Source organism: Bipolaris zeicola (genome assembly GCF_000523435.1).
Source record: "Bipolaris zeicola 26-R-13 unplaced genomic scaffold scaffold_3, whole genome shotgun sequence".
In the NCBI taxonomy this organism is placed as follows: Eukaryota; Fungi; Ascomycota; class Dothideomycetes; order Pleosporales; family Pleosporaceae; genus Bipolaris; species Bipolaris zeicola.
In genome coordinates, this window is record NW_006912052.1 from 53,599 (window position 1) to 78,193 (window position 24,595).

General features: G+C 48.8%; 6 protein-coding genes across 6 annotated transcripts; 4 read left to right on the forward strand and 2 right to left on the reverse strand.

The window, feature by feature from the left end:
* Window positions 1-1,862: 1,862 nt before the first annotated feature.
* COCCADRAFT_32118 (uncharacterized protein) lies at window positions 1,863-3,700 on the forward strand (the record flags this gene model as incomplete). The annotated part of the gene is made up of 6 exons (XM_007708679.1): window positions 1,863-1,923; window positions 1,974-2,416; window positions 2,487-2,533; window positions 2,590-2,934; window positions 2,982-3,178; window positions 3,228-3,700. The coding sequence occupies 6 exons, from the start codon at window positions 1,863-1,865 to the stop codon at window positions 3,698-3,700; spliced, it is 1,566 nt and encodes a 521-aa protein (XP_007706869.1).
* A 143-nt stretch (window positions 3,701-3,843) lies between these two features.
* On the reverse strand, window positions 3,844-4,989 carry COCCADRAFT_82201 (uncharacterized protein; the record flags this gene model as incomplete). The annotated part of the gene is made up of 1 exon (XM_007708710.1): window positions 3,844-4,989. The coding sequence occupies one exon, from the start codon at window positions 4,987-4,989 to the stop codon at window positions 3,844-3,846; it is 1,146 nt and encodes a 381-aa protein (XP_007706900.1).
* A 1,164-nt stretch (window positions 4,990-6,153) lies between these two features.
* COCCADRAFT_45793 (uncharacterized protein) lies at window positions 6,154-7,266 on the forward strand (the record flags this gene model as incomplete). The annotated part of the gene is made up of 1 exon (XM_007708711.1): window positions 6,154-7,266. A coding segment is annotated over one exon (1,113 nt), but the record flags the coding sequence as incomplete, so codon positions are not given.
* Window positions 7,267-7,764: 498 nt separating this feature from the next.
* Window positions 7,765-10,632, reverse strand: COCCADRAFT_82236 (uncharacterized protein; the record flags this gene model as incomplete). The annotated part of the gene is made up of 9 exons (XM_007708712.1): window positions 7,765-8,326; window positions 8,377-8,390; window positions 8,458-8,684; window positions 8,733-9,366; window positions 9,470-9,711; window positions 9,760-10,226; window positions 10,274-10,337; window positions 10,456-10,531; window positions 10,582-10,632. 9 exons carry the CDS (start codon window positions 10,630-10,632, stop codon window positions 7,765-7,767), a joined length of 2,337 nt encoding a protein of 778 aa, XP_007706902.1.
* A 4,668-nt stretch (window positions 10,633-15,300) lies between these two features.
* COCCADRAFT_81941 (uncharacterized protein) lies at window positions 15,301-17,164 on the forward strand (the record flags this gene model as incomplete). The annotated part of the gene is made up of 4 exons (XM_007708713.1): window positions 15,301-16,057; window positions 16,099-16,708; window positions 16,761-16,833; window positions 16,889-17,164. The coding sequence occupies 4 exons, from the start codon at window positions 15,301-15,303 to the stop codon at window positions 17,162-17,164; spliced, it is 1,716 nt and encodes a 571-aa protein (XP_007706903.1).
* An 843-nt stretch (window positions 17,165-18,007) lies between these two features.
* On the forward strand, window positions 18,008-20,364 carry COCCADRAFT_32122 (uncharacterized protein; the record flags this gene model as incomplete). The annotated part of the gene is made up of 4 exons (XM_007708680.1): window positions 18,008-18,027; window positions 18,080-18,309; window positions 18,360-19,508; window positions 19,559-20,364. The coding sequence occupies 4 exons, from the start codon at window positions 18,008-18,010 to the stop codon at window positions 20,362-20,364; spliced, it is 2,205 nt and encodes a 734-aa protein (XP_007706870.1).
* Between the last annotated feature and the right edge of the window lie 4,231 nt (window positions 20,365-24,595).

Here is a 24,595-nt window from a genome sequence, read left to right on the forward strand (position 1 = left end):
CTCGGGAATAGTCTAGGGACAAATTGTAGAAAGGTGTTACCCTGTACCGCCCCCACAACTCGGTTAGTGCTGTGCTCTATTGATGTTCCTTCGATGAATACGTAGCGCCCGTGATGTATCGAGGTGTCTTTGATCACTCAGGGTAAGATGCGATATGCCATGTTCAGTTTGCGTCCCGTAAAGAAACCCAAGGCGTCATGTGTGGCCCAATGCAGCAGGATTCGGGGCAAGAAAAAGCATAACTAAGGCGCACTGTCTTGTCAACATGCCTCTTGCACCATGACATATGTCGAGAAACACTATTAGGATCTGACTACATGTCCGCTGTGCAGCATGATTTGCAGCGCAGGTTAGTGGCCGCGGTGGCCACCCTGTTGGATGATCTGGGGAACCAGAAGGGCAGCATTCGATGTGCTGCTCAATTCGACTACCGGCGAGAGCCGTTGTTGTTAAAACCCCCCTGTACTACCACGGCTGCAGACCTGAGGCATAAGAATGGGCCTGATAGTTGTAGCACAACATCATGAAGATGTGACTATTCGTTGTTCTTGGCTATCGAGGAAGTTCTCCAGTCGTCAGGAACAAAGTCCGTATACTGTAGCTTCACAGTGAGCTTTGGAAGTGACGAAAAAGCAGGGATTGCGACAGATACAAACGCCAGCATCTCCACAGCAGAATCAGTTGCTGTAAACATCAGGAAGCCCAGTCGCCGTCCCGATACCTTGTGCAACAGGCGCAATGTTCAGGATTGCGCCCGACGTTGCACATGGTGTCATCCGTGGAGAGATTTCAGATCGTCTCAGCACCGGCCGCAGCACGAACACCACCTCAACTGGTGGTTGTTGAATGGTAGTAACGTAGATGTTTGATCGGGCTTCTGGGCTGCAGTTCTGGCAGTTGATGAGCTAGTCGGCGGAAAGAGATGAAGGGTCAGTGTTGAACGTAGAAGTTCCGCGGCATTGACGCTAGTGAGCCCAGCAACTTGCCGAACTGGGACGGGATGGCACGCAACCATGCAGTAATAACTCTGGCGGCTGGGATATGCAGGTGACTTGTCGCATATCACCTGCTTGCAAGTACTGAGCATGACTGAGCATGACTGCTTCGTGCTGGCGCTTTCACCATAACGATAAAGCCTTGTCTCCTCGTTGCCTTCGACAGAGCAACTTTCCAATCTCATACAGCGATGAGTTGCGCCTCTGGACGCCACAATCAGAGCACAGGTAGTCCGATGGTGACAATCAGCCAAACATGCCACGGACGGGCTTGCGCGACTTCGACTGTTGACAGTGACGGCACCGCTCCCAGGACGTTGTAAGGCCTATGCATCGATACACAATAGCTGGCGACCAGGTTTGGAGGCTGCGTTCCCGTGACCCTCTTTCTACCCCTTTTGTGTTCGGAATTGCATCCAGAGTTGCTTTTGACGAACAACCGCGGAATGTACTCTGCACTGGCACCCATCATCCTAGACTAGCTATCGATCGACAACAAGTACGGAATGGCAACCGGCCCCGCACCCCCCGACACTCATGCGTCCTGCAAGCTGTACGCCATTATCCAGCCAACCAAACGAACCGAAACAAAAACACTAAGCCTATCGATATGCAACTTGCTCGAGTCTTGGAGAAAGTGAGATGCGTCTTGCGAACCACGGGGCGCTGAGTTGATAAGGCCAAAACGTATATAGCCCTGCGTCTGGCCATAGCTCACCATGTTTACTTACCCCGAGATCACTTTCCATGCCACTAGTAGTAGAGAGGACGAAGAGCTAAATCCACTCAAATTGCTCCTTCTGGTCCCGGATATCTTCTTCTTGTCCGACTTAAGTCGGGGAGTGTGGTAGCAGACGCTTCGCAAATATGCGCTTCACGCGTCTAAGGGACTTGGATCAAACGGACGGTACGGTGTTGTTGCAACAGAGTAGGTTGACGTCCCAACAATTTCGACGAAGGGATTGACAATTATCGTAGCCACTAGCGAAGAGTCTTCATCAAACATACTCTTGTACCCACAGCCCTCTCCAATAGACCCAAATGATCCTCTCCGTTGGCCGTTGTGGAAGAAACATGTTGCATTCGCATCAGTGTGCGCATTTACATTTCTAACCAATTTCGGTATCGGTGGCATAGCGCCAGCGTTGTACATCATGTCTATTGAGTTCAACAAGACAATGGACGAAACCTCACACCTGCTTACCTATCCAATCTTGGTCCTTGGCGCTTTTAATTTCTTCTGGGTGCCAATGGCCAACTACTTTGGTAAACGACCAGTCTTTGTTCTAGCAAGTGGGTTGCTTTGTCTCTGTTATGTGTGGGGTGCTGTTGCTACCTCATTCGAAAGTGTGCTATGCAGCAACATCATCGCAGCATTTGCCGGGTCTTCGACCGAGGCGTTGGGTGCGGCTACAGTGAATGTGGGTTTCCCATCTTGTCTTACGCACTGGTGCATACTCTTGTTTTTCCTCTAACTCATACGCCGTCTAGGATCTGTACTTCTTGCATGAGCGGGGTAGCAAGATGGGAATATACATGTAAGCGCGTTGTTTCTGCCCTTGGATAATCTCAAAAAAATTCTGACATGCACCAGGAACGCTATAGCAGGCGGAAATACCTTTGGCCCCTTGATTTGTGGCTTCATTGTTTCGAATTTGTCCTGGCGGTGGCAGAAATGGATATCCGCAATCTTTACAGGAATAAATTTCCTGACAATCCTATTCTTTGTGCCAGAAACCAGATACATGCGCGAGGTTGGCCAAGTTAACACGGTCCTATCGCCTTCAAACAAGAAAGTCGTCATGACTGATGAGAAATTGCCCCAAGGGTCGCCGTCTCCCGGAACACCATTAGAACAGTTACCAAAAAAGACATGGAAACAGAATCTCAGCTTATGGTCTGGGGTTTCCGAAACCAATCTGGCCAAGATGTTTGTGCGGTAAGTAGTAGTCGAGAATGGCAACGCATTCAACTGATGTTTGGAAGACCGTTTCCGATGATCATATATCCGGCAGCCATCTACGCATTTCTCTGTTACTCAATCTCCTTGGTCCTTACGGTCGCAGTCAACATCCTCAATCCCTTTGTTCTGCAGGCACCACCATACAACTGGAACGTGCAGATTAATGGCCTTATCAACATTCCTGGCATCCTGGGTAACGTCTTTGGATCGTGGGCTGGAGGTAAGAGAACCTAAATTGGACCACTGCAGAATACTCTAATCGCATATAGGTGACCTTGTAGACATGTGGTGTAAATGGCGGACCAAAAAGTATCTTGGCATTTATGAGCCCGAAAGCAGACTTTATCTGATAGCCATTCCACTCGTGCTTACTACTGCAGGCAGTGTTCTGTTTGGATATGGTGTGCAGAATGCGCTGTCGTGGGTATCGCTCTTTTTCGGCTATGGAATGATATCTGTCTCGCTAACCGCCATCCCCACAATTACCTTGGCGTATGCCAGTGATTGCGCGCTACCAGTCAACTCGGATGTCATGTTGCTCATCAATGGGTTGAAGAATATCGTGGCTTTTGGTTTCTTGTACGGCGTAGTGCCTTGGGTCTCTGATGTTGGCTATGTCAATGCCTTTGGCACAATGGCTGGTGTATTCGCTGGAATTGTGACCATAGGAGCACTGTTGCTCATATGGTATGGAGCAAGTGCACGGCATGCGGTGGCACAATGGAAGGTCATCCTGGAGTGAAAGAAGCAGTTATGAAATTGTAATGTGTACATGAAATGCATAACGAACACGTATATGGAGATGAAACTTTTTCCTGGATGGTATCCAGACCAACATTATAAATAGTGAGATGAGATGCTTACTGTATATGGGGTATGTCATTGCTAAGAAGCCGCAGCTCCTGTTTGAGCCTGTTCTATGAGTTTGCTATGCATGGACTCGATTTCGGGAATAATCAAAGACTCGATCTCCACAGAGGGCTCGCCCTGCGGGATACCCCGTTCGGTGGCAATTGACCCACCCGCCTCGTCGTCCTTCTTTGCCAGCTGATCAGCAGATCCAACAAGCGACGGTCTGCCTGACAAACTTTTTGTCCTACGGCTTGTGGGTACTCTTATCCATTTCTCGCCTTCAAAGACCGATACAAACACGACTTCCCATTTACGAGTGAGCAGTAAATTTCCAATGACGAGGTGGTGTGAGTATTTATTCAACGCATACTTGGCTTTTGTGACAAGCAGCGAAGGATCAGTCTCCAGCTTGAAGCTTACAATCATTGCTTCCGGTGCCCAGCCGTCCACGAGTTGTTTTAGAAACTTGGGAACCGGCTCGAGATCAATGATGAGACTTTTGCCTTGAGTGCGTGCCGCTGGAGGTTTTGCTTTGCTTTCAGTCACGCCGTCTGCGCCTTGATGGAACTCTTCATTCGATTGTATCTTGTGCTCGACCATGCGGTCCTGGGGTACAAAGAAATCGGACACAGCAGCAGCCAGATAGAACATGGCTTTTGGACCGAGTGGACGCATGAGTTGCGCAACCTCGCGCAAATTCCACAGGTACTCGGTGATTGTTACGTAGGACAGGATCAACAACTTGTTTCCGCGTTTGACCTCGGTATACTGGCGCAAGACGCGCAGCATCTGATCTTGATGTTGTTCGTCCACCACGACCTGGCCGTTCTCTTCCTTCATGTAGTCCAGAAAAGAACGCGTGTTATGTGAATAGTGTCTTGAGTAGGGCAAGAGCGAGAACTGCCTGTGCAAGAAGATGACAGCATATCCATTTTGGAGGAAATACTCGGCACTAGTAGCTCCGCGTGTACCAGCAGAAAAGTTGTCGATGTAGCGCACAGTTTGTTGTTCTAGTGGCACCGTGGTGCCGCCGGAAGTGACCAGCACCACGCGGCGGTGGTCATCGTTATGGCGTGTGATGAATTCTCTCGCAAGGGTTATGTTTGCCTTGAGGTCCTTTGGCGGGGGCTCGTTGTCAAAGTAGTGATTCTCAGCCTGTTGTGCGTTCAGATCCGTCATGATGGCAGGTGAAGCTGTTGTTGTCCTTAAGGTGGGCTGATACAATCAGTGGCGGGGTAGCTTTCGAAGCTGGAGGGGCATGCTGAGTCAGGCGTACTACTACCTTTTGTCACTGCAATTGAAGCATCTCTTCACTTCAACTTGACAGTTCAATCGAACCGAACATCTATTTTGTGCTGACCTGGACACGCTTTACATGCGATGGTCGGGTAGTACCTACTAGTGGTGATTTATCACATGCTTCATATGGGCAATTGTAATAAAAACAGTGCGGTTACAAGAAGAGGCATAACTATAATCAGAACTAGAATACCAAAGAATTCTTAAACTTGTGTTTTCAGTAGTATTTTGTAAAGCCTAGCTGCCTCCTTTCTGTTGTTGGTGGACATGTCCTTATTGCGCTCGGCCGGGTACGTACCAGCCCCGCCTTTTAGGCCCCCATGCCTCATCAGGAACGCAGACGAAATCCCTACCATAGCAAAACCTGGTCGGCGTCTTCTCAAGTGTATTCATTCCTATTGTTGTTAATGCTGAGAAAATGGCCGAGGATACTGAGAACGATTTCGACTTTTCAAACTGGAATATTCGGCTTGATTCTACACTGTCTAAACTATGTACTCGTTGCCAGTTCATGTTTGACAACTGGGATCGCTGGCAACGAAAAAGGGGCCACTACTTCCCTCATCACCAAAATCCTGCGGAACTTGAACGGGCCGCAGCATCCAACTGCTCACTGTGTTACCAGTTTTGGAGAAGTGGGCCATCCCGATCGTCGTTCGCTTTTAATGATGATATGGAGATATCTCCGCTCAGCACATATCAGTCACTGGGCGTCAGTGTACATTCTGGTAATTTCCATGACCCGAACATTCCATTGTTAGCGAATTTCCTGCGATTTGATCTGAAATTCCGGATACTTGATGAGCGAGAAGGCAGGACCACATTGAGCTCTCCACAGCTTTCACGAGACTCATCGGACAAAGATACTCTTGGAGCTCAGATGATGGCACGGCAGAATGAAACCATAATGTACCGTATCACTATAGATCCATCACCCAAGCCACGTACGTACAAACATTATATCGTTGTATGCCCCTCACTTATCTTCCTGCAAAAGTCAGTTTACCATCTACAAGCGAACAGGAAGCACAAAGCACGAGATCTTCGATTCCTATAGCTAAAGAATGGCTACGAGCGTGTTCTTTGAAACATGAAAAATGCCAAAATCGTGCGTCGCAATACATACCTACGCGACTGGTTGGCACTGCCATGGGTCGGTGCCGCGTCTATCAGCAAGATGAGTTGGATGCAGGGGTCGAATATGCGACACTCAGTCACTGTTGGGGAGGAACTCAATATCTTACCCTCAGTAAGAGCAATCTGCAGCAATTGGAAACTCAGATACCAAGTGAAGATCTCTCACGTACAGTACAAGACGCCATCACGATAGCGCGTGATCTGGGTTTCGAGTACATCTGGGTGGACACTCTATGTATTGTCCAAGATGATATCATGGACTGGGAAAGAGAAGCAGCGATGATGACGATCGTTTATGGAAACTCGAGTCTCAATATTGCAGCTGCTGGCGCGAGAGATGAACGGGACGGCTGCTTTTTTTCTCGGCCTGCTCATTGGAACTGCAAGCTACAGCTGTACAATAGTCATAACGCCCTTCATTATTCTGCAGCTCCCGTCTCTCTTCATTCGCGATGCTTACTTAGCATGCCACTAATGGAGCGAGGCTGGGTACTCCAAGAACGCGTATTAGCCATGCGTACTCTGCACTTTACGACCACTGAGCTGTTCTGGGAGTGTAATCACACTACGGCCTGTGAAAGCTTCCCAGAAAGACTACCGGGAGATATGATGATGTCTCCCATATTTCTATGGAAACAAACAATAAACGATTCGATGTGGCCATGGATCGTCGCTACGTATAGCGCCTGCAAATTGACATATGTCAAGGATAAACTGGTCGCCATCTCCGGCCTTGCTAGAAAGATACATGAACAAACAAATGACCAATACGTAGCAGGGCTATGGAGAAAAAACCTGGAAGCTCAATTGTGCTGGTTCATCTGGGTTCCAGAGCCACGTCGGGAGACGGAGGCATACATCGCCCCAAGCTGGTCATGGGCCTCTGTGGATGTACCAGTTCACACAGAACATGTATCTCTTCTCGACCGACCAGTTTTGATATCCGTAGTGGATGTTAAGATTGGATACGCTGGATCCGATCCGTTTGGAGCGATCAACAGTGCCACCATGAGAATTCGTTGCAGTGGTCTACATCGTGCGAGTTTTGAGGGATATGCCAAAGAACTGCTATTGCCCGGCAACAAAAGCGTCGCTGGAAGCACTGTGATGCCCGATGATTGCCTAGATGATGGCAACGAAAAAATTCAAGAAGGACACTTACTACCAGTATTTCAGAGCAAGTCAAATGAAGAGGCACTTATAGGCTTAGTGCTCGAGCTTTTGGATATAGGAAAGGGTATTTATCGCAGGGTCGGGAGATTCTTTGCACCCTTGAAAGAGAGTTTGATCGATACACTGGGTCAAATCGTCGATGACGGAGATGAACATTTGAGCAGGGCTTATGCTGAGGTGTTGAGAGATGAGTCTGGTGTTGCTTTAGGTTATATGATTGATATAATATAGAGAGGAGTCGATTGTTCTATCGGAAATCGGGTTAAAGAAGATCAAAAAGTCTACCTGGAACCCAAATTTGCTAAATCGAGTGGAGAGAAGAGAGATCAAGCCTTGAGCTATTAATCAAAAACTTGGGTTGTTCATGTCAGGCATCTGCATATCGTTGTCCGAATCCATGAAGTTGATCAAATATCGCGATCCTGAGAACCAGTCTTGTACAGAGTTTTGGCTTACACCCAAGCCTTGTTGGCTCATGCCTACGCCGTCGAAATCTTGCACGCCACTCATGGCTTCAGTCGATGCGTATTGCTCCTGTCCTTCCGGTGTTGAATCTGGTACATAACTAGGCATCGACCAATCCGTACTGGACATTAATCCAAGAGCGCTTAGATGCGGGCCAAACTGTGAGACTGTGCTAAAGTCTAGAAAGGTATCAGGCACAGTCGCGTCGAAAAAGCCTTGTCCTGGGTATGGGAAAGATGACGCCAGGCCCTTTTTGGTCTCTTTCTCTTTTGCTTGGATGTAGATTTTGGCTACTTTCACGAAAAGAAGACACATTCTGTATAGCTTTGCTGCGCCCTCGGAGACTGTTTTACTAGACTCAAGGCTGGTGACGAAATCTGAGAGGGAATCTAGGTCAGTGCGATCGGCAGTTTGAATTGCGTTGCAAAACAAGACGATGAAGCTGATCAAAATCAATACCATAGCTACTGCATGTATCAAGAAAATTCTTACGGGGTGATTGGAGCCTGTATTTACATCAGCCGGGTCGACTAAGTCGAGTCAATGATTAAAATATTTCCACATCTTGCGTACCTGAAGGACGGACCAATGGATGTATCCTGCCCAAAGCTCTGTATTGGCTTTTGAGTTGAATTGGGCGTTACACCTCATATGCGCTAATATTGCCGCTCGAGAAGACTCAAGACATTCTTGGCTCAATGTATTCTCTGAACACGTTGCCCGGTGTATAAGTGCACATGTTGAGTAATGTACTACAACATCCGTGTGAAAAAACAGATCCTCGACATCATCAAGATATTCTATATATTTAGGCCCTGTTTTCCAATTGAGAGATGAAAAGAACTGACCTATGCCATAAGCGCCCTGTTTCAGGGCATCTTGAGAGTTTTTGCATAAGGTTTGTCTATAATTGAAAGGCAGTTCTGTTTCGATGGGACTCGCTAGATTGGTGGAGCCAGGGATACCTACATAGCCTCGTTCATACCAAGCTTGTTCCATCGCACGAACGAGACTTATAGCAGTTTGGTGTCGCTCAGTCTGCGTTTTAAGGAATGCAGCTGCACTAAACAAGTTCTCGTATGTTTGCCCTTGAACCTTAGCAACTTTGACCCAATATGGAAGCATGTCATTCTCTTCGAAACCATTATGCGATGCATCGCCCGTGGCAAGGAAAGGCAATGACACATCCCAATCTTGGATTAGACTTGCTCGACCTAAACGCAGAGACAGTTGCTTGTCGAAGTAATAAACCATCCAAAACAGGTGCATTTTACGTCTCCGCTCCTCTTCTGGGTCGTTCTTTATGGTTGCGAAACGATGGTAACCTAGATTTTGGCATAGCTCAACCGCGTAGGAATTCAGCATCCAAGCAAGTGACGGTTTGCACATCTCGACTGCGCAAGCCGTACCCAAGCTTAGAGCTACAATATTTTCATGGCTAGCTGATATGAGTATACCAAGCTGGCTTATGGCAAGCTCCAACTGTGCCCTAGCTGTAAGCGCTTGGAATTAGATGACGCACATTTATGTAGTATATCATAATAGACGACATACTAGAAGATGCGTATCTAGAAATAGTCAATACAATCCTGATAAGGGAGTCGAGGGAAAAAGTGAGTTTCGCGCACCTTGTCAAATCCGCTTTGGTAGTGCCGCTCCAGGGTGCCGATGAATACTCTGAAAATATATTGAACAATACACCACACGCAAAAATTCGACGTGGAGTAGTGCACGTGGTGGGGTTGGAATAAAAATCTTCGATGACTTCATAGAGATTCCTCGTATCAATGATAGGGAAGAAAGCAGTAAAGATCATAGTTGGATGTTCTGTAAGCGTTAGCAGATCCAAGTATTCCCAAGCCAGGGACTACTAACCCAGTGCCTTATCCATGGCGACCTTCACCACACTCCAGGGGGGCTGCTCTAACTTTGCGCTGTCAATTTTTGTAACAGATCGGTCAGTCAGTTGCTGAGTGTTTAGCTTTAGGGAGATATCTCCATGATTGCTGGGCGTAACCAGCTCCTCAAGTGCTGTCAAGGCTGCTTTAACTTCTGCATTTTGGTCCATCGATGGTGTCTGACCAACCACCTGAACGAGCAACTCTCGCACATAGTCTGACTGCCTATTCATTCCAGTCTCGCCTTCAAAAGGCGTAGGTGTTGTCGCCTCGGCCTCGGTAACGGAAGATTTCTCATTGACTTGAGTTGATGACAATTTCGGCTGAACAACCTGCTCATCAACCACTGTGTATGCATCCTTGATCTCCAGCTTCAAAGCAATCTTGGCGAGAATAATTTCGATACTCGCAAGACGGCTTTCGAGACGGTCTATCTTCTTCTCACTACCCAGAGTCAAATACCTAACTTAAATGGAAGGTTGGATACGCACTACTCTCCAGATAAATTGATTCTTACTCTTGGGGTTTTCTGTTCAGGTAAAACTGTTTTGCAATCTTGACTAGTTAGTGGATCTCCGCGGACTATAGGGATACACCATATTGGGAATCCGGGTGCAAGGCTATACTGTGAACAAGGCTTGACCCTGACTGATTTTCTGATCATCAGACTTACCGGCTTTATTCATTCTACAGTTTGAGCACGGAACAGTCCGGTCGCAGCGGATTTTTTTTGTTCGACAATATTCGCACTACAGCCGAAATGTCAGAACAACGGTGAGGAACAGGTTGATCATCGCACCGAACGCTTGCCGGCCATATTGTCGGCAGACGGTCCTATATTTTCTTCCATATTTGTCACAGTATCAGGTAAGAAAACACCCCCGCAAACTGTCGGCTGCTCGTAAATGAAGTTTTGATGTTCGAACTCAAAGGTTCGAAGTTGAGGCTAAAATGGATGATCTCATCAGCCAACTGTGACTCTTTTAGGGTTTACTAGGTCCTTGCCTAAAGCGCACCGTGCTACTACAGTAGTCGGACTTGGCTGAACCACAAATCACCGGTCGGGGAACAGCATGCGCTTTCGTTGTTTAACGCTCCGGAAGAAAAATTAACATCGGAAAAAATAAAGCTTAACACGCCCCACTTCGCCAATACACTAATGCCGTATCTGTTCTGCATCACCTTACAGATTCCGGTACATGTGATTTTGAAGCGATTGAAGCAATACTCCAATTATTCCTAGGCCTAGCATGACTCTTGTTATAATGTTTCAAGGTACAGGGGAAATCAGCAGCCATGTCATATCAGATACTACGTATCCAACGTCAGCTCTCGGTGGACCAAAATACCCGGATGAAAACGTCTCCCACCAAATCAGCGGAAGAGTAGTAAGACCCAACTCCACACCAGCATTATATATTTATACGATTCTTTCTGATAAAATATCGCTCTGTACATAGAACTCTAGAACTCTGGTAGGTTAGATATTTTTTTATAATGCGCGGTGGTGAAGGCGACGGGTTACAAACAGCGGCTTAGTTTTGGTAGGGACTGGTTTTACTCCAGTACTACGTATTGTAGTCCACCAAGAGGTCGGATAGCCAACAGTTTGGGCTATTTGCTCATTAATACTGAAGGCAGAGACTGCTCCACTAAAGACATGTGCTTGAAGCGCAGAGAGTATACATACCACTCAAGATTAAGGTAAAACAGGAGGATTTTGAGAAGGATTCCCGATTTCAAAGATATCACGACCAGAAAGACACAAAAAGGTATGGAAACCAAAAGGCACATGAAGCTAATCAATAGTGCAAGAAGGGGAACAGATACTCAACGGTTGGGCTGGAATATGAAGCGTCAGGACCACGACCAAGACCAAAATCGAAGCTGCTAGCAAATCATACGCCAACCCAATCCCTCCAAAAAGGAATACAAGAAAACAAGGTAAAGGGTTCGTAGTGCATCCTTACCTCGTGGTCCTTTTGCCATGTGTAAGGCCCGGTATCAGAGCTCGAACCTCCGCTACTTGCAGGGACCATAACTCTACGAAGAATGTTTCAACAAAAAACACTCATAACCATGGGTTTTGGTTAAGACGCTACTGCTTCATTGGAATGCGTTGTTGATGTTGCTGATCACGCAAATCAGGTGCAGGACGCTAATTTAATAGACTGGGAGCAATGACAACATCCCGAATACAAGAGTTAGTGTCAAAAGCCAATACACACAAAACTTGGAGGATCCATTGCGAAATGTTGTGTAAACCTACACAAGTATGTATGGGATATTATAGCCAAAAGGAGAAAGGCATGGGTTGGTGTTAGCGCTCGATGCAAAGTAATCGCAAAGTAGACTAATCCGATACGTACATACACCGTCACGATCGGTCAAAAGCCCCGTGACGAATTGTTCCGTTCAGCTTCAGCCCCAGCTGTGCGCCACATACCTCATTCACTTATCACGCTTGGGTTCTGTGATCTATGCAGCTCGATCACATTTGAGTGAGTGCCTTGTATAGTTACGGGCGTAATTATGAGTGCAGCATAGTAACCCCTCTCTCCAAGCGCCTGTCGGACGCATGCGACACCAACTAGATCACCACACGGCGACGCCATCCAACATCTAAGACCTCATGCATAGCGGTGTTGAACCAAAAGATCACTAATCCACATAAATTCTAGTTTTTTTTCACTGTTCGCCCTGTCGAGTCGCGGAGACTCAATGCGTACCCTGTGGTGCTTCGCTATCTTGGTAGTCAAACCTGACAGCAAAAGGTGTCGGTAATGATGCTGTCTTCTACGAAACTGTAATATCATAGCTGAATCGCTTTGGAGGAGAAGCACAAGTAGCCCATTTGACGCCGCTATCCGGGAATTATCTAGATATATTGAGCCTGGTGGTATGTCTCACGTTGTTCAAGCGAACTATCACACATACTGGCGCCTTTCCTGTCTCATTCTCACTAAACACCAATTATTTGCGTTTACGTGATCAAAGCTGTGCTAGTATTGCTCCCTTTATCACAAGAGAGTAATGCATACCAATTGTGAGGGGAAAACAGAAAAGTCGATACGTATTGTGTCAAGGGGTGAAAATTAGTAAGCTAGTATTGGAAATCTAGGGTTTACCAATAGTTCAACCAATTCGGGTGAGGGCTTCATTAAGGAATTGATTCGCAATACTTCAACCTTCATACAGAAAGGCCTAACATACACAGCTAGGATATCGTCTAAACAGCGTACTAGTGTGGCCAGCTATGTAGATCATAGGGCGCTAAGGGTATTTGTAAGATCTCCTGGTGTAACTTTAATGTTACCTCGCTCTACTAGTCGAAAATCCGCTGATCAAATTTCACTTAAAAGACAAGTAAAACGACTATACCAGAAATCTTGACTCGACAAAAACACGATGGCAAAAAACAAAGATCTGCACTAGTCAAAAGTGGCTCTCGAAAGGTCTCGTTTCAACATCCGATGAGCTACGCTAAGCCGATGGATTAATGAATCGCTTACAACCGCTCGCGAAGCTTGGTATCGGTGTTTGACCCCCTCGAACCAAACGTGTAGGCAATACCTGAAGTCTTATCAGAAATGCGTCAGCATAGGCACAGAATTTCTCAACCTTGAATCAATCACTGAGTATTGTATGTGACTCCATGTATTACTTGCGTTGATATTGTTCGAACACTCAATTAGAAGGAGGGGTACTGTGGGAGAGAGAAATACAGACGTTGATTGCTGCTGCTTTCTTCTAGATGGGGAGTCCTATGTTATTCTACTTCGTTACAAAGCTTCGACTAAAAGATACAAGGAAAACATCGTAGAGATGTGTATATGACTAAGCAGAAATAGGAAATTGTGTATGGTTGCATATATACACATAGCTCAGCCAAATAGTATCCCAGTATGCCGTCCACCACCACGAAGACCTTGATGCCAATACATGTTCTAGTCCAGGGTACTAAGAGTGGGCAGACAGTAGGCGTAGTCGATAGCTAGGGGCAGGCGTTCCAGGCTGTGACAATAATGGGCCCATATGGGACCATGGTTACAGTCTAGCAGAAGCGAATACGTACCCGGAGAAAATGTTGGTCATGACGGAACTCCGGCTTTACTTCAGACATCCAAGTTTCCGGTAAGCTGGGGTGAACGATACCATCAAGAAATGCAAACAGCGTCCATGAGCGATTACTTGCGGCAACCGTTGTACTGGAAGCGCTAAAAGATCAACCCATGCGACGTCATGCTATCGGATAAAACGGTCCGAGATGTGACCGGGGCCGTTGTGAAGTGTACCGGTATAACTACCTGTTTTGTATAAAAGACCCACCATTAATATACCAAACAACTTGGAACTACCCAAAACACGACACATAGCTTACTATATCTGAGAGCCAACAGATAGTGTTACTCAATCTAATCAGGATGTAGCCATGTTTTCCAAGGCACGTCCTATGCAGTTATATGGTAAAGGATTTGCTTACCCTTTTCTGCTTCAACAGACGCCAATGTAGTTACAGTGCCCCGAAATCTATACATGACCCGATTGTATAGCGACAGGGATAGAATGGCCTGGGCCGCACCGGCTCACTTATCAGATCATAGCGTGGCAGAAATCAAGGTTGGCAGACATCGTAGGCTTTGGTGGTTAAGGTAAACGAATGATACACGCAACCCCGAGTCAGACAGTGTATATTCCATATCTGCCAAGGCACCCTTTTTGTGGCTTGTGCATCCAAAGCCAGTCGTAGATGTCGAAAAAGCTGAGCCATGGAATGTTCGTATAGAGCTCTCAGACGATAAGAAGTAGTGCTGACTGCCGAATTTTCAAGAGCACAGATGATGAGAATTAGCCCATTTGCCTTGATCAATGGGGTTTCCATCAGCGAAGTTAAGTCAAGAAAAATCAAGGGAGAGACTTTCTAACAACTAGTCTGATTGTGTTGTGACAAACAGATCAACATGCGAATTGGGAGAGTGGAGAATGTAGTTGCTTGAAGCTGATAGCCAGTACATTGTAGCCTCCCGCAAGATATGTATCAACGCACTTAAAAGTAATATACTAAATTGTGACGACTCGTTTTCACACTGCTATCTTAATACCAGAACGCAATCTTCAAGTACTTTGTGTGCACCCGCGTTTCCATGGCATAGGTTAGCACCATCACTGTTCATTAATCAATAAAGCTTCTCTATGAAGGCTTTCATTATATTCTATGAAAAAAAATTCCAATTGAAGTAAAGTAAAGTAAAATGTAAGATAGCTGGGCCGTTTGAGGCAAGTAATATGATAGTGAGGGGGCGCGAGAGGAGAAGGCGCGCTATCACGTGAGGTGGGCGACTAAGGTTATTACATAATCACAGAACGCGTTTGCCAGTGAGAGCAACAACTTTCTAGCAACAACAACGCCGCTGCTGCCTTCCCAGCGACCAATTCCCGCCACCTCTTACCTTCACAACTATTGGAATTTTCAGTGCGATCGCTAATATGTGAGGACGCTCTTTGCACGATATATTTGATGAGAAAGCTAACGCCGCACAGGGAGGCATTCAACGACATTTATCTCAACCTCTCACGAAAGCCTGGCGCGACTCGATTCTCCGACTCAGGATTTGGCTGGAAGCCAGCGAACGGCGAAACCTACACTTGCGACCAGTCACAGATTATCCAAGCGCAGTGGAGCCGAGCGGCGCGCGGGTACGAAGTCAAGATCCTCTCACGTAATGATGGCATAATACAGCTTGATGGGTTCAAGCAGGAGGATTTCGACCGTGTAGCAAAAGTCTTCAAAACTTGGTATGGCATAAGTTTGGACAATCGAGAGCACGCTCTGCGTGGTTGGAATTGGGGAAAGGCCGACTTTGGCAAGGCCGAGCTCACTTTCAACGTCGCCAACCGTCCCGCATTCGAAGTACCGTACACCGAAGTTTCCAACACCAACTTGGCCGGCAAGAACGAAGTCGCAGTCGATTTCTCGCTTCCAGCCGACAGTGATTCGGGCGCGAATGGCCAACTTGGAGGAGCCAGGTTTAGAGGCAAGAAATCTGCTGGCGCCCGGGACCAGCTTGTTGAGATGCGCTTCTACATACCCGGTTTGGCATCCAAGAAGGAGAAGACTGAAGATGGAGAGGATGCTTCTGGTGCAGAGGATGGTGAAGAGACGAATGCGGCTAATCTATTCTACGAGACATTGATGGAGAAGGCTGAGATTGGCGAAGTTGCGGGTGACACATTTGCCACATTCTTGGATATCCTGCATCTTACTCCTAGGTATGGTGTCTGGATTTGCAGTTACATCCTGGGTGCTAACACTGAGGCAGGGGTCGTTTCGATATCGACATGTACGAGAGCTCGTTCCGGTTGCGTGGTAAAACATACGACTACAAGATCCAATTTGACTCGGTCAAGAAGTTTATGGTTTTGCCAAAGCCTGACGACATGCACACTTTGATCACCATCGGTCTTGACCCGCCCTTAAGACAGGGTCAGACACGGTACCCGTTCCTTGTGATGCAGTTCAAGCGCGACGAGGAAGTCAACCTAGATCTGAACATGAAGGGAGACTTACTCGAGGACAAGTACAAGGACAAGCTTCAGTCACACTATGAAGCGCCTATTGCTACGGTTGTAGCTGATATCTTCCGTGGTCTTAGTGGAAAACGTATCACCAGACCATCTCGGGACTTCATCAGTCACCACGAGCAGTCTGGTGTTAAGTGCTCCATCAAGGCTAACGAAGGTCACCTTTTCTGCCTCGACAAAGCATTCATGTTCATTCCCAAGCCGGCCACCTATATCAGCATGGACAACATCCAATCAGTGACGATGTCGCGTGTTGGCGGGGCCATGGCCGCAAGTCGTACGTTCGATATCACCTTCACGATGAAGAACGGCATGGCAGAACACCAGTTCTCCAACATTAATCGGTACGTAATCATTTTGTACATGCCGTGATTCAGTGGGACTAACACGCAATAGTGAGGAGCAACAACCTTTGGAGAATTTCTTCCGTGCCAAAGGTATCAAGACGAAGAATGAGATGGCAGATGACGTAAGTAGAAAAACTCCCCGGGTCTCGTGGTCTGTGCTAATGAGGCAATGCGAAGTCGGGAGCTATTCTTGCAGCAGCACTTCAAGACGAAGATCTTGCATCGAGTGACGATGGAGCACCAGCAAACCGCGGTAGTGCCGATGAGGATGACGAAAGTGTTGATGAGGATTTCCAAGCAGACTCGGAATCAGAGGTTGGCGAGGAGTTTGACTCAGACCATCAGAGCAGCGGCTCCGACAGTGATGCAGAGATGGATGATGCGGAGAGCGAGGGTGACGCCGCGGAAGCGGTGCCAGAACGACCGAAGAAGAAGCAGAAGGTGTCGCAATAGTCCAAGATCCCAGCCACCACACGCGGGCACGGGTGGACGGGCGACGGGGGAGGGGGAGGGCGGTGAAGGGGGGGCCACTATCTTTTGACGCTTGCACGTTCATCGAAGATGCAGCATTCCAATGATAAAAGAAGACGGTCGGGTTGCCGCTCTTAACGCTCACAACGGATCTCGAGGGCTTTGGTGAGGGCATGGAAGTAAGTCCGCCCGCTCCAATAGGCCGTATGTACGCTTGGCAGGACAGCAGGAAGAGAAGTTCCGAACAGGGTAGGATGCATCTAATGCGCTGGTAGTCCCAGAAGACGGGCCGACCAGCATCCTTAGCCGAATGTGCAGCGTACGAAAACTTTAACTAAAGTGGCAAGTTAGCGCCCACCATTCCGGCTGGGCGTCCACCAGTGCACGTCTCAAGCGTCTAACAGTGATGTGCGCACTGCACTTCGGCCATGACTCGGCTGACTGCGGCGCTTGACGCGACCTGGCGTGTGCGTGCAGGCCCATCACAGTCCCTGTACGCTGAAGCCTGGGCTCTCCTACACCAGCCGGATTGGGCTATGCGAAAGCGATTCAGATGATGCACTAGTCCAGAGGCAACCCCTTGGTAGATTTTCCCGACCTTGTTCATGGTGACGGTGGATCCGCAACTGGCGTGAACACCCATGCTAGACCCCGCATCTAACCATCGAGTTTCAAACGCTCTATCTCCCTCCATCATGCTGATATAGATATAGGGCAGCTCTCTTCGATCCATGTGGATGCTCCCTCATACCCACATTCCTCGCCAAGAGGCTGTGTACTTTAGAGCTCTCCAGACTTGGACCCACACACTTAAATCCCTTTGAGATGCGTTCACGAACCGGATGGTAAGTGGCGTTGGACTACTAACTATGCTGTCGCCTCCTGACCTTGCTACAGCCTAACTTGCCGTCAGCGGAAGCTGAAGTGCGATGAGAAGAAGCCTGTCTGTGGGCAATGCACAAAGGCTTCCAGAGAATGCATACCAAGCTCTGGCATCGTCTTCCGCCACCAACACAATGCCTCCATGAATGGAGACGACTCGGGCGATGAAAACTCCCTCAAGGGCTTCTATGCATACAAGAACACATTTGATGACGATGCCATCTGGATAGACATTCCCAAGCATGGTTAGTATACCGATGCATCCTCTTCAGCTTGCTCGCTAACTCGACGCCAGTCACATTCATCAACACCACCAATCCATATCTTGATCCTGGCACACCGGACTTTGACAACATGTCGACAGCTTCCATGGAATCACCAGGACCATTTGAGGCTCGCTCATTAGGCTCATGGCGTACACACAGCACATTCCAATCAGTTACCAGCACACCATCCAGTTTGGGACCCGAACTAGCGCCTACCAGCATACCGTTCTGCTACACTCCCGAACTTGAGGCCCTACCGCCTCTGATGCAGTCACCTCCCACCTCCACAGTAGGAACGCCCATGTCACCACCCATGTCATTATGCAACCGACGCATACATCCAATCATGGACTACACCGTTTCTGCTGCTGCATCGCCACCTATTGATCCTCGCCTCAACTCACCATACGACTCTTCCGATCGAATGCATCGGTCTGTTTCCATATCCAGCTCCAGACGATCAGTACCGCGTTCGGATGGCGGCATGTCACCTCAAGACGACCAAGAGATTGCCTTCCTCCTACGGCACTTCTCAGAGGGCCCTGGATACTGGATGGATCTCTTCGACATCGGAACATACTTTGCCTCGTATGTTCCTGTAAAAGCGCGTGAGAATCCACTACTCAAGTTTGCGGCTGTTGCGTGTGCTGCCAAGGCACTTGCACGTGTTCAGGGACGCAACTCCGTCATGGGAGGTAGCGCCGCATACCAAGCTCGGATGGCCCAGTATCCAGATGCGCAACTGGTAGACTGGAAGCACAAGGCTGCCATATATTATGACACTGCCGTGTCATTGCTACTGCACGCTCTGAAGATGGATGTCGTCTCTTCTCCTGACGAATCAGAGTGTGAGCAAAGGTACCCTTCCTCGGCCTTTGACGGACCAGTCCCCAAACGACGACGGACTTCGAGCAACACATCGTTTGCATCCAACACAGACGATCTTCTTGCAGCCTCCGCCATTTTGTGCGCCTACGAGTTCCTCGACACATCCGTTTCGGAATGGGCCAAGCACCTGAACGGTGCCAAGTCTCTTCTGGTCCTTTCCCAGGAGCACGGTATGCCACTACAACTACCAACGCCCACATCAACATCCCCGCTGTCGAATTTCAACATGACTTCCAAGGCTCGTAGGGCGACTTTTTGGAATATTGCTAGGCAGGATATGCTTGCAGCTTGTAAGTATATATATGAGACATCTAAAAGATCTTGCTGACATTATCAAAAGTCATCGAGAAAACACACACAAGGCTTGATACTGAAGACTTGGCTATCTGGAGGGACGCGGGGCTCATGATTGATGAGCAAGGCTTCATCATGCCGAGCAACATTGCAACAAGCGGCTACCTTGAAGAAGGCGATGCTACCATGCGAGAAGATCTTGTATGCAACGCTCTTGTTTGGCTCATGGCTAAACTAGTCAACTTCATGGCTGCTGGTGACGAGATTGCCAGCCCATCTGGAGTTAGCTGGGGCGGTATTCCGCAGCGCACACTGCTCGAATACTGGTTCAGTCTACGAAAGCAGCTCCAGGTCTGGTACGACGGTCTCCCTCCCACATTCCAGCCCTCGGCCAGGGTCACACCTTCACACACCCCCGGTCAATCTCCAGCAAACGAGAACGCAGCCATGTTCAGCGAAGTGTGGTACTCGATCCCCATGTGCGCTGCGACTATGCAAACATACCACATGGCGCAGATCCTTCTCTTCATGAACAAGCCGCACGAGTCGACGCAAGGTCGTAGCACGCTGGTTGCGCGCATGAACTCGTATCAATCTGTGCTTGCGACATGCCAAAAGCACAGCCGTGAGATCGTTGGAATCTCGCTGGCTCGGTCAGATGAGGCCGTTCGGATTCATTCCGTACAACCCTTGTTCACAGCTGGTCAGTGCTTGAGCGATCCACGAGAACGCCAAGTTGTCTTAGACCTTCTGAGGGACATTGAGTCTGACATCGGCTGGGCTACGGAGTATCGTGTGCGGCAATTATTCGAGCAATGGCAAGGAGAAGAACCGGAGGGTCTGGTACCATGAAGCCCATGTCCACCACGGAGGTGCTCAGCCCCATCCACCTCGGACCGCACACCCCTCCCACCCCTCCCCCTTCCCTCCCAACAGGGAGGTGATATTTGATACCAAGGCCGTTGTGCCTGTGTCAGCTTTGGCCCGGACAGAAAGCCCTACCAAGAGTTTAGGCTGGTTTTGAATCGTCCCGGATGAGGGCCCGGCTAAGGATGCGGTTGAGAAGCCGTTAGCGCGCCCAGACACGCCCACATCGTCAAAGCAACGGGAGCTATCGGAACAATACAGAGCAACGGGAGCAAATAGTGATTGCGTACTGAATGATGTACCATAGAATTCATTGGACAGCGAGCAGAAGCAAGGACGCCTTAAAATGAATGGCCGACAATCAAGCGGTGGTGGGTGCTGCAATGCTACGCCGCGGATCTATAAGGGATCCGGGCGCTGTGGGCGGCTACCCGGGCTATCTCAGATGGCGTGGAGAGCGTAAGAGAAAGGTACAAAGATGAAAGAGAGATATAACGGCTAGGGAATATAGCCAGATGTTGCATTTGGACCCACTTTGCACGGGGTGTTTTGGCACATATCAGCCCAAAGGCGGTAGAATTTTAGAATCGGAATTGCACACATGATACCCATTGGACCCCCACGACCACGAGCGTTGGCAAGTAATTCGTCTTTTGGGACCCCTGCATGCGCGTGACACGTCTATCTGTCTGTCTTTCTCTTGCACACACCACACACTCACACATACCCCTCCCTCCCACGCGCACCCCCCCTTCCAACCAGAAACGAGAGAACTACGCAGGGCAATTCGCAACGACCGCGATAACCACCACACGAAACCTATGTTTAATTTAAAATTTTGATGATGTTTTTCACTCGCATCGCGTTTGACGAGATGCAGGAAACTCTAACCAAGGCTGCTTGCAGCCGTGCCGCGTTGAGACGAAGTCCGGCGCAGAACTTGGTGAACTCAAAGCAAGCCGCATGCTCCACTTTTTTCCTTTTTACTATATCGGAAATTCCGGTTTTCTTTTCCTATCGGGCAAAAAAGGCACGCGTACTTACTATAGACAAGACAAAGAGTGCGAAAGAAGGGGACAGGACGACGCGAACGAACTTTGTTTTTTGGTCTTGGTCCCCGTTCAGGGTCCAGGGGGGGAAGAGGGAGGAGGGGAGGGGGCAGAGAGGAGGGGGTGGTTCAAGCAACGAAGAAAAGCAAACAAACCGGATACCATGCTAGATACCCGAGAAAGAAAAGCAAAAACACATCTTTCCCTTTCTCTTTATCCTCTGCGCTTCTTTGAATTAGGAAAGAACGAAAAAAAAGGAGGGTAAAAGAATTGGGATAACCGAGTATACGAAAAAGTTCCAAGTAGAAAAGACAGTTTTGTCGGCGCGCGCGCCAAGGACGGAAGATCCGAAAACAGGGAAAAATAACAAAGATGAGAAAAAGGCGCGATAAACAGGCTTAGCGCGGGTAGTGAGAGTGAGAGAGTGGCTGTCATCGGCGAATAACAGGTGAGACACAGACGACAGACAAAAGAGAGACAGACAGATGTAGTGTGGTCTGTGCACACACCACACCACACCAACTGTGGACAAACGCTTACTTTACGAGGGGACTAAAACTAACCAAGACAAAGTAGACAAGAGAATGAAGAGAGACACACGCATACAGACTCCGAGAGCAGAAAGATCAAAAAAACCCCCAACTAAATAAGGGTCCATTAACAACAACGGATGACTACATTGGTATGTAGTTAAAAACAACGGATAGTGCCAAAACGGAGAATGACGCAGACTTTTGCAAAGACTATGCTGCACACATGCGCCAACATGATTTTTTTTCCCCTTGACTACTCTTACTACTGTAAGTTGTGTAACTTTACCAAACCAACACTTACCACACACGCAACGTCCGTAGCGCACATACACACACGCAACATGCAACGCTACGTAACACACTGCATAGCCCGCCGCCCGCACTTGCGCATCAACGTTTTGGTTCAGGTCAAGACTTTTTTTCCTCCCGCTCCCTCGCCTCGCAACCAAAAAAAAAGAACTTGTCTCGTCTCGCTCGAAAGAACCCGGGCCCCCCGCTTTTTTGGGGGGGGGGAGGGGGGACTAGCGCCATTCTCTGCTGTTTAATTCGCCGCCAGTGCGGATCCGGTTCACGGCCGAGACGAGCGCGAACGAGCGCCCAGAGTAAGGGTAAAAGGTAAGGGCCACCACCACCCAACTTTACATGGGAGAGCTTGGCGCGCGACACACAGGAAAAAAAAACACGCGCCTCTAACCTTTTTTTTCTCGCTTTTTTAACTTTTTGAGTTTTATTTTCTTACCGTTTGCGCTGTGCATTTGCCCTGCATATATTGGTTGCAGCGAGTATTAGTGTAGTGTGTTGGCGACCAGAGGGTAGAGCGGTTAGCTGGGAGATGGCTGTTTTCTGTTTAACATTTTTACTATTGCTGTATAGGTCATACATGCATGACGCAGGAGAAGGGGAAAGATGACACCGATCATATGGCTTGTCTTTTCTCTTGCGGCTAGGACATGGGGGTGACAGGCATGGGATTTTTTCGAGGGAGGGGGGGGGGTTTGGTTCGAGAGACCCTTGAGCTTGTTCATGCGCTTCGGTGGCGGTGGGTATGACGGTGCCAAAGTGTCAGAGACAGAGAGAGAAGGGGGCGTGGTGTGGCAGTGCATGCTCGCGCGTGAGTGTGTGGTTGGTGGAAAGGAGAGGCGTTGCTTCGGCGCGAATGCCAACGATAATTTCGTCATGGGCGGGCGATGGAGACAGGGTGAGTCGTGCGCGCGTGGGTGTGTGCGAGTGTGCGTGAAGCGCGTTTAAGGTTGGGGGAGATGATGTGATTTTCGTACGAAGATGCCGTGTTGCAGGACAGGAGAGCGCGAGGAGATTGGCGTGGTTACACTACTACACGTGTAGAGTGCTCGCTGTTGGCTGTTACTAAGTGGTGGCTGTCTATTACTCTACAGAATCAGCGAATACGAAAACGTGGTTTAAGGTTTGGTCTAAGAGACGGGAACAAACGAGGTGTGGTGCCTCGTAACGAGTCGTAGAATTTTTGTCAAGGGGATCCCGGAAGGGGGGCATGGCTCGGGGTGGTGGGGATACGGGTGGGGGGAAAACACGTCCTTTCTTGGAGCCATAATTGTGGGAGTGAGCAATGCAAGTAATAGTCTCGACTGGGAAACTCGGCAATGACGAAAGAATCATACCACGGAACGCGCGCGAGGTTACGTATGTGAGTACGGGAGGGCCCTGGACGAGTACGGTGAAGGCGGAGCCGCACGCAGGGCATGGGTGCAGTGCGTGTGTGTCTATATGTGTACACTATAGTATATGCGCATGCGTTGTTGTTGTTGACGAGGATGATGATGTGTGCGAGACTGTCTGGTTACACAGCAACCGTATGCTAGGGGGTGGGACATGGGACTAGAAGCCGATGGATACATATGTATGTATATTCTGACCGGTTGGTGGCTGGTTGAGGGTCTTCTGGCGGCGGCGGTGGGTGGGTGGTGCGACGCATGTGCATGTGCATGGCATGGCAAGGTATGGGCTGTTGGCATGGCATGGTATGGCATGTCGAGTGAGTACAGTAGTGTAGCTACACTCACATGTGCATATGCAAGCGAGCGAGGGAGCGCATACAGGCAGGCAACAGCAAGGCCTGCAGGACTGATTATGCACGATGGCGTAACCTTGCAGTACGGATTAAGCGAGTCATGATTGGCTGACAGCGCTTCTCGAAGATTGCTTACCCCAGCCTAGTGCGGCTTAACGGCGTCTAGCGTGCACTACTGCAGGCTGTCATGCATGGCGCTAGCGAGCGGGTGAGACGATGAGACGACTAGACCACGGGCCAGGGGGTATCTCGGCTTGCCCATTCCAGCTGGAAGATTGCGGCAGCGAGCGGCTCCGCCATTTAACCATGAATTGGGTAAACCTTTACAGCCCCTGTTCCTGGCCCACGCCCTGGCCCAACTTGTGCCCTGAGATGCTGATATCACCCTCTCGGCCACATGTTGATTCGCAACAGCAAAAGGGTCTTCTTCGGCACAAACTAGCTCACTTGCGTGAAACGGTCGCGCATCTGTCCACCCGCGTGCGCGCGCGCTGCTCGAGCTGCCTGTCTCCATCCTTCTAGCCGAACTCTATGCCATGCGACAGAGGGCCGTCCCTCTAGAGGTTCCCTGGCCCAGCCCACAGGGT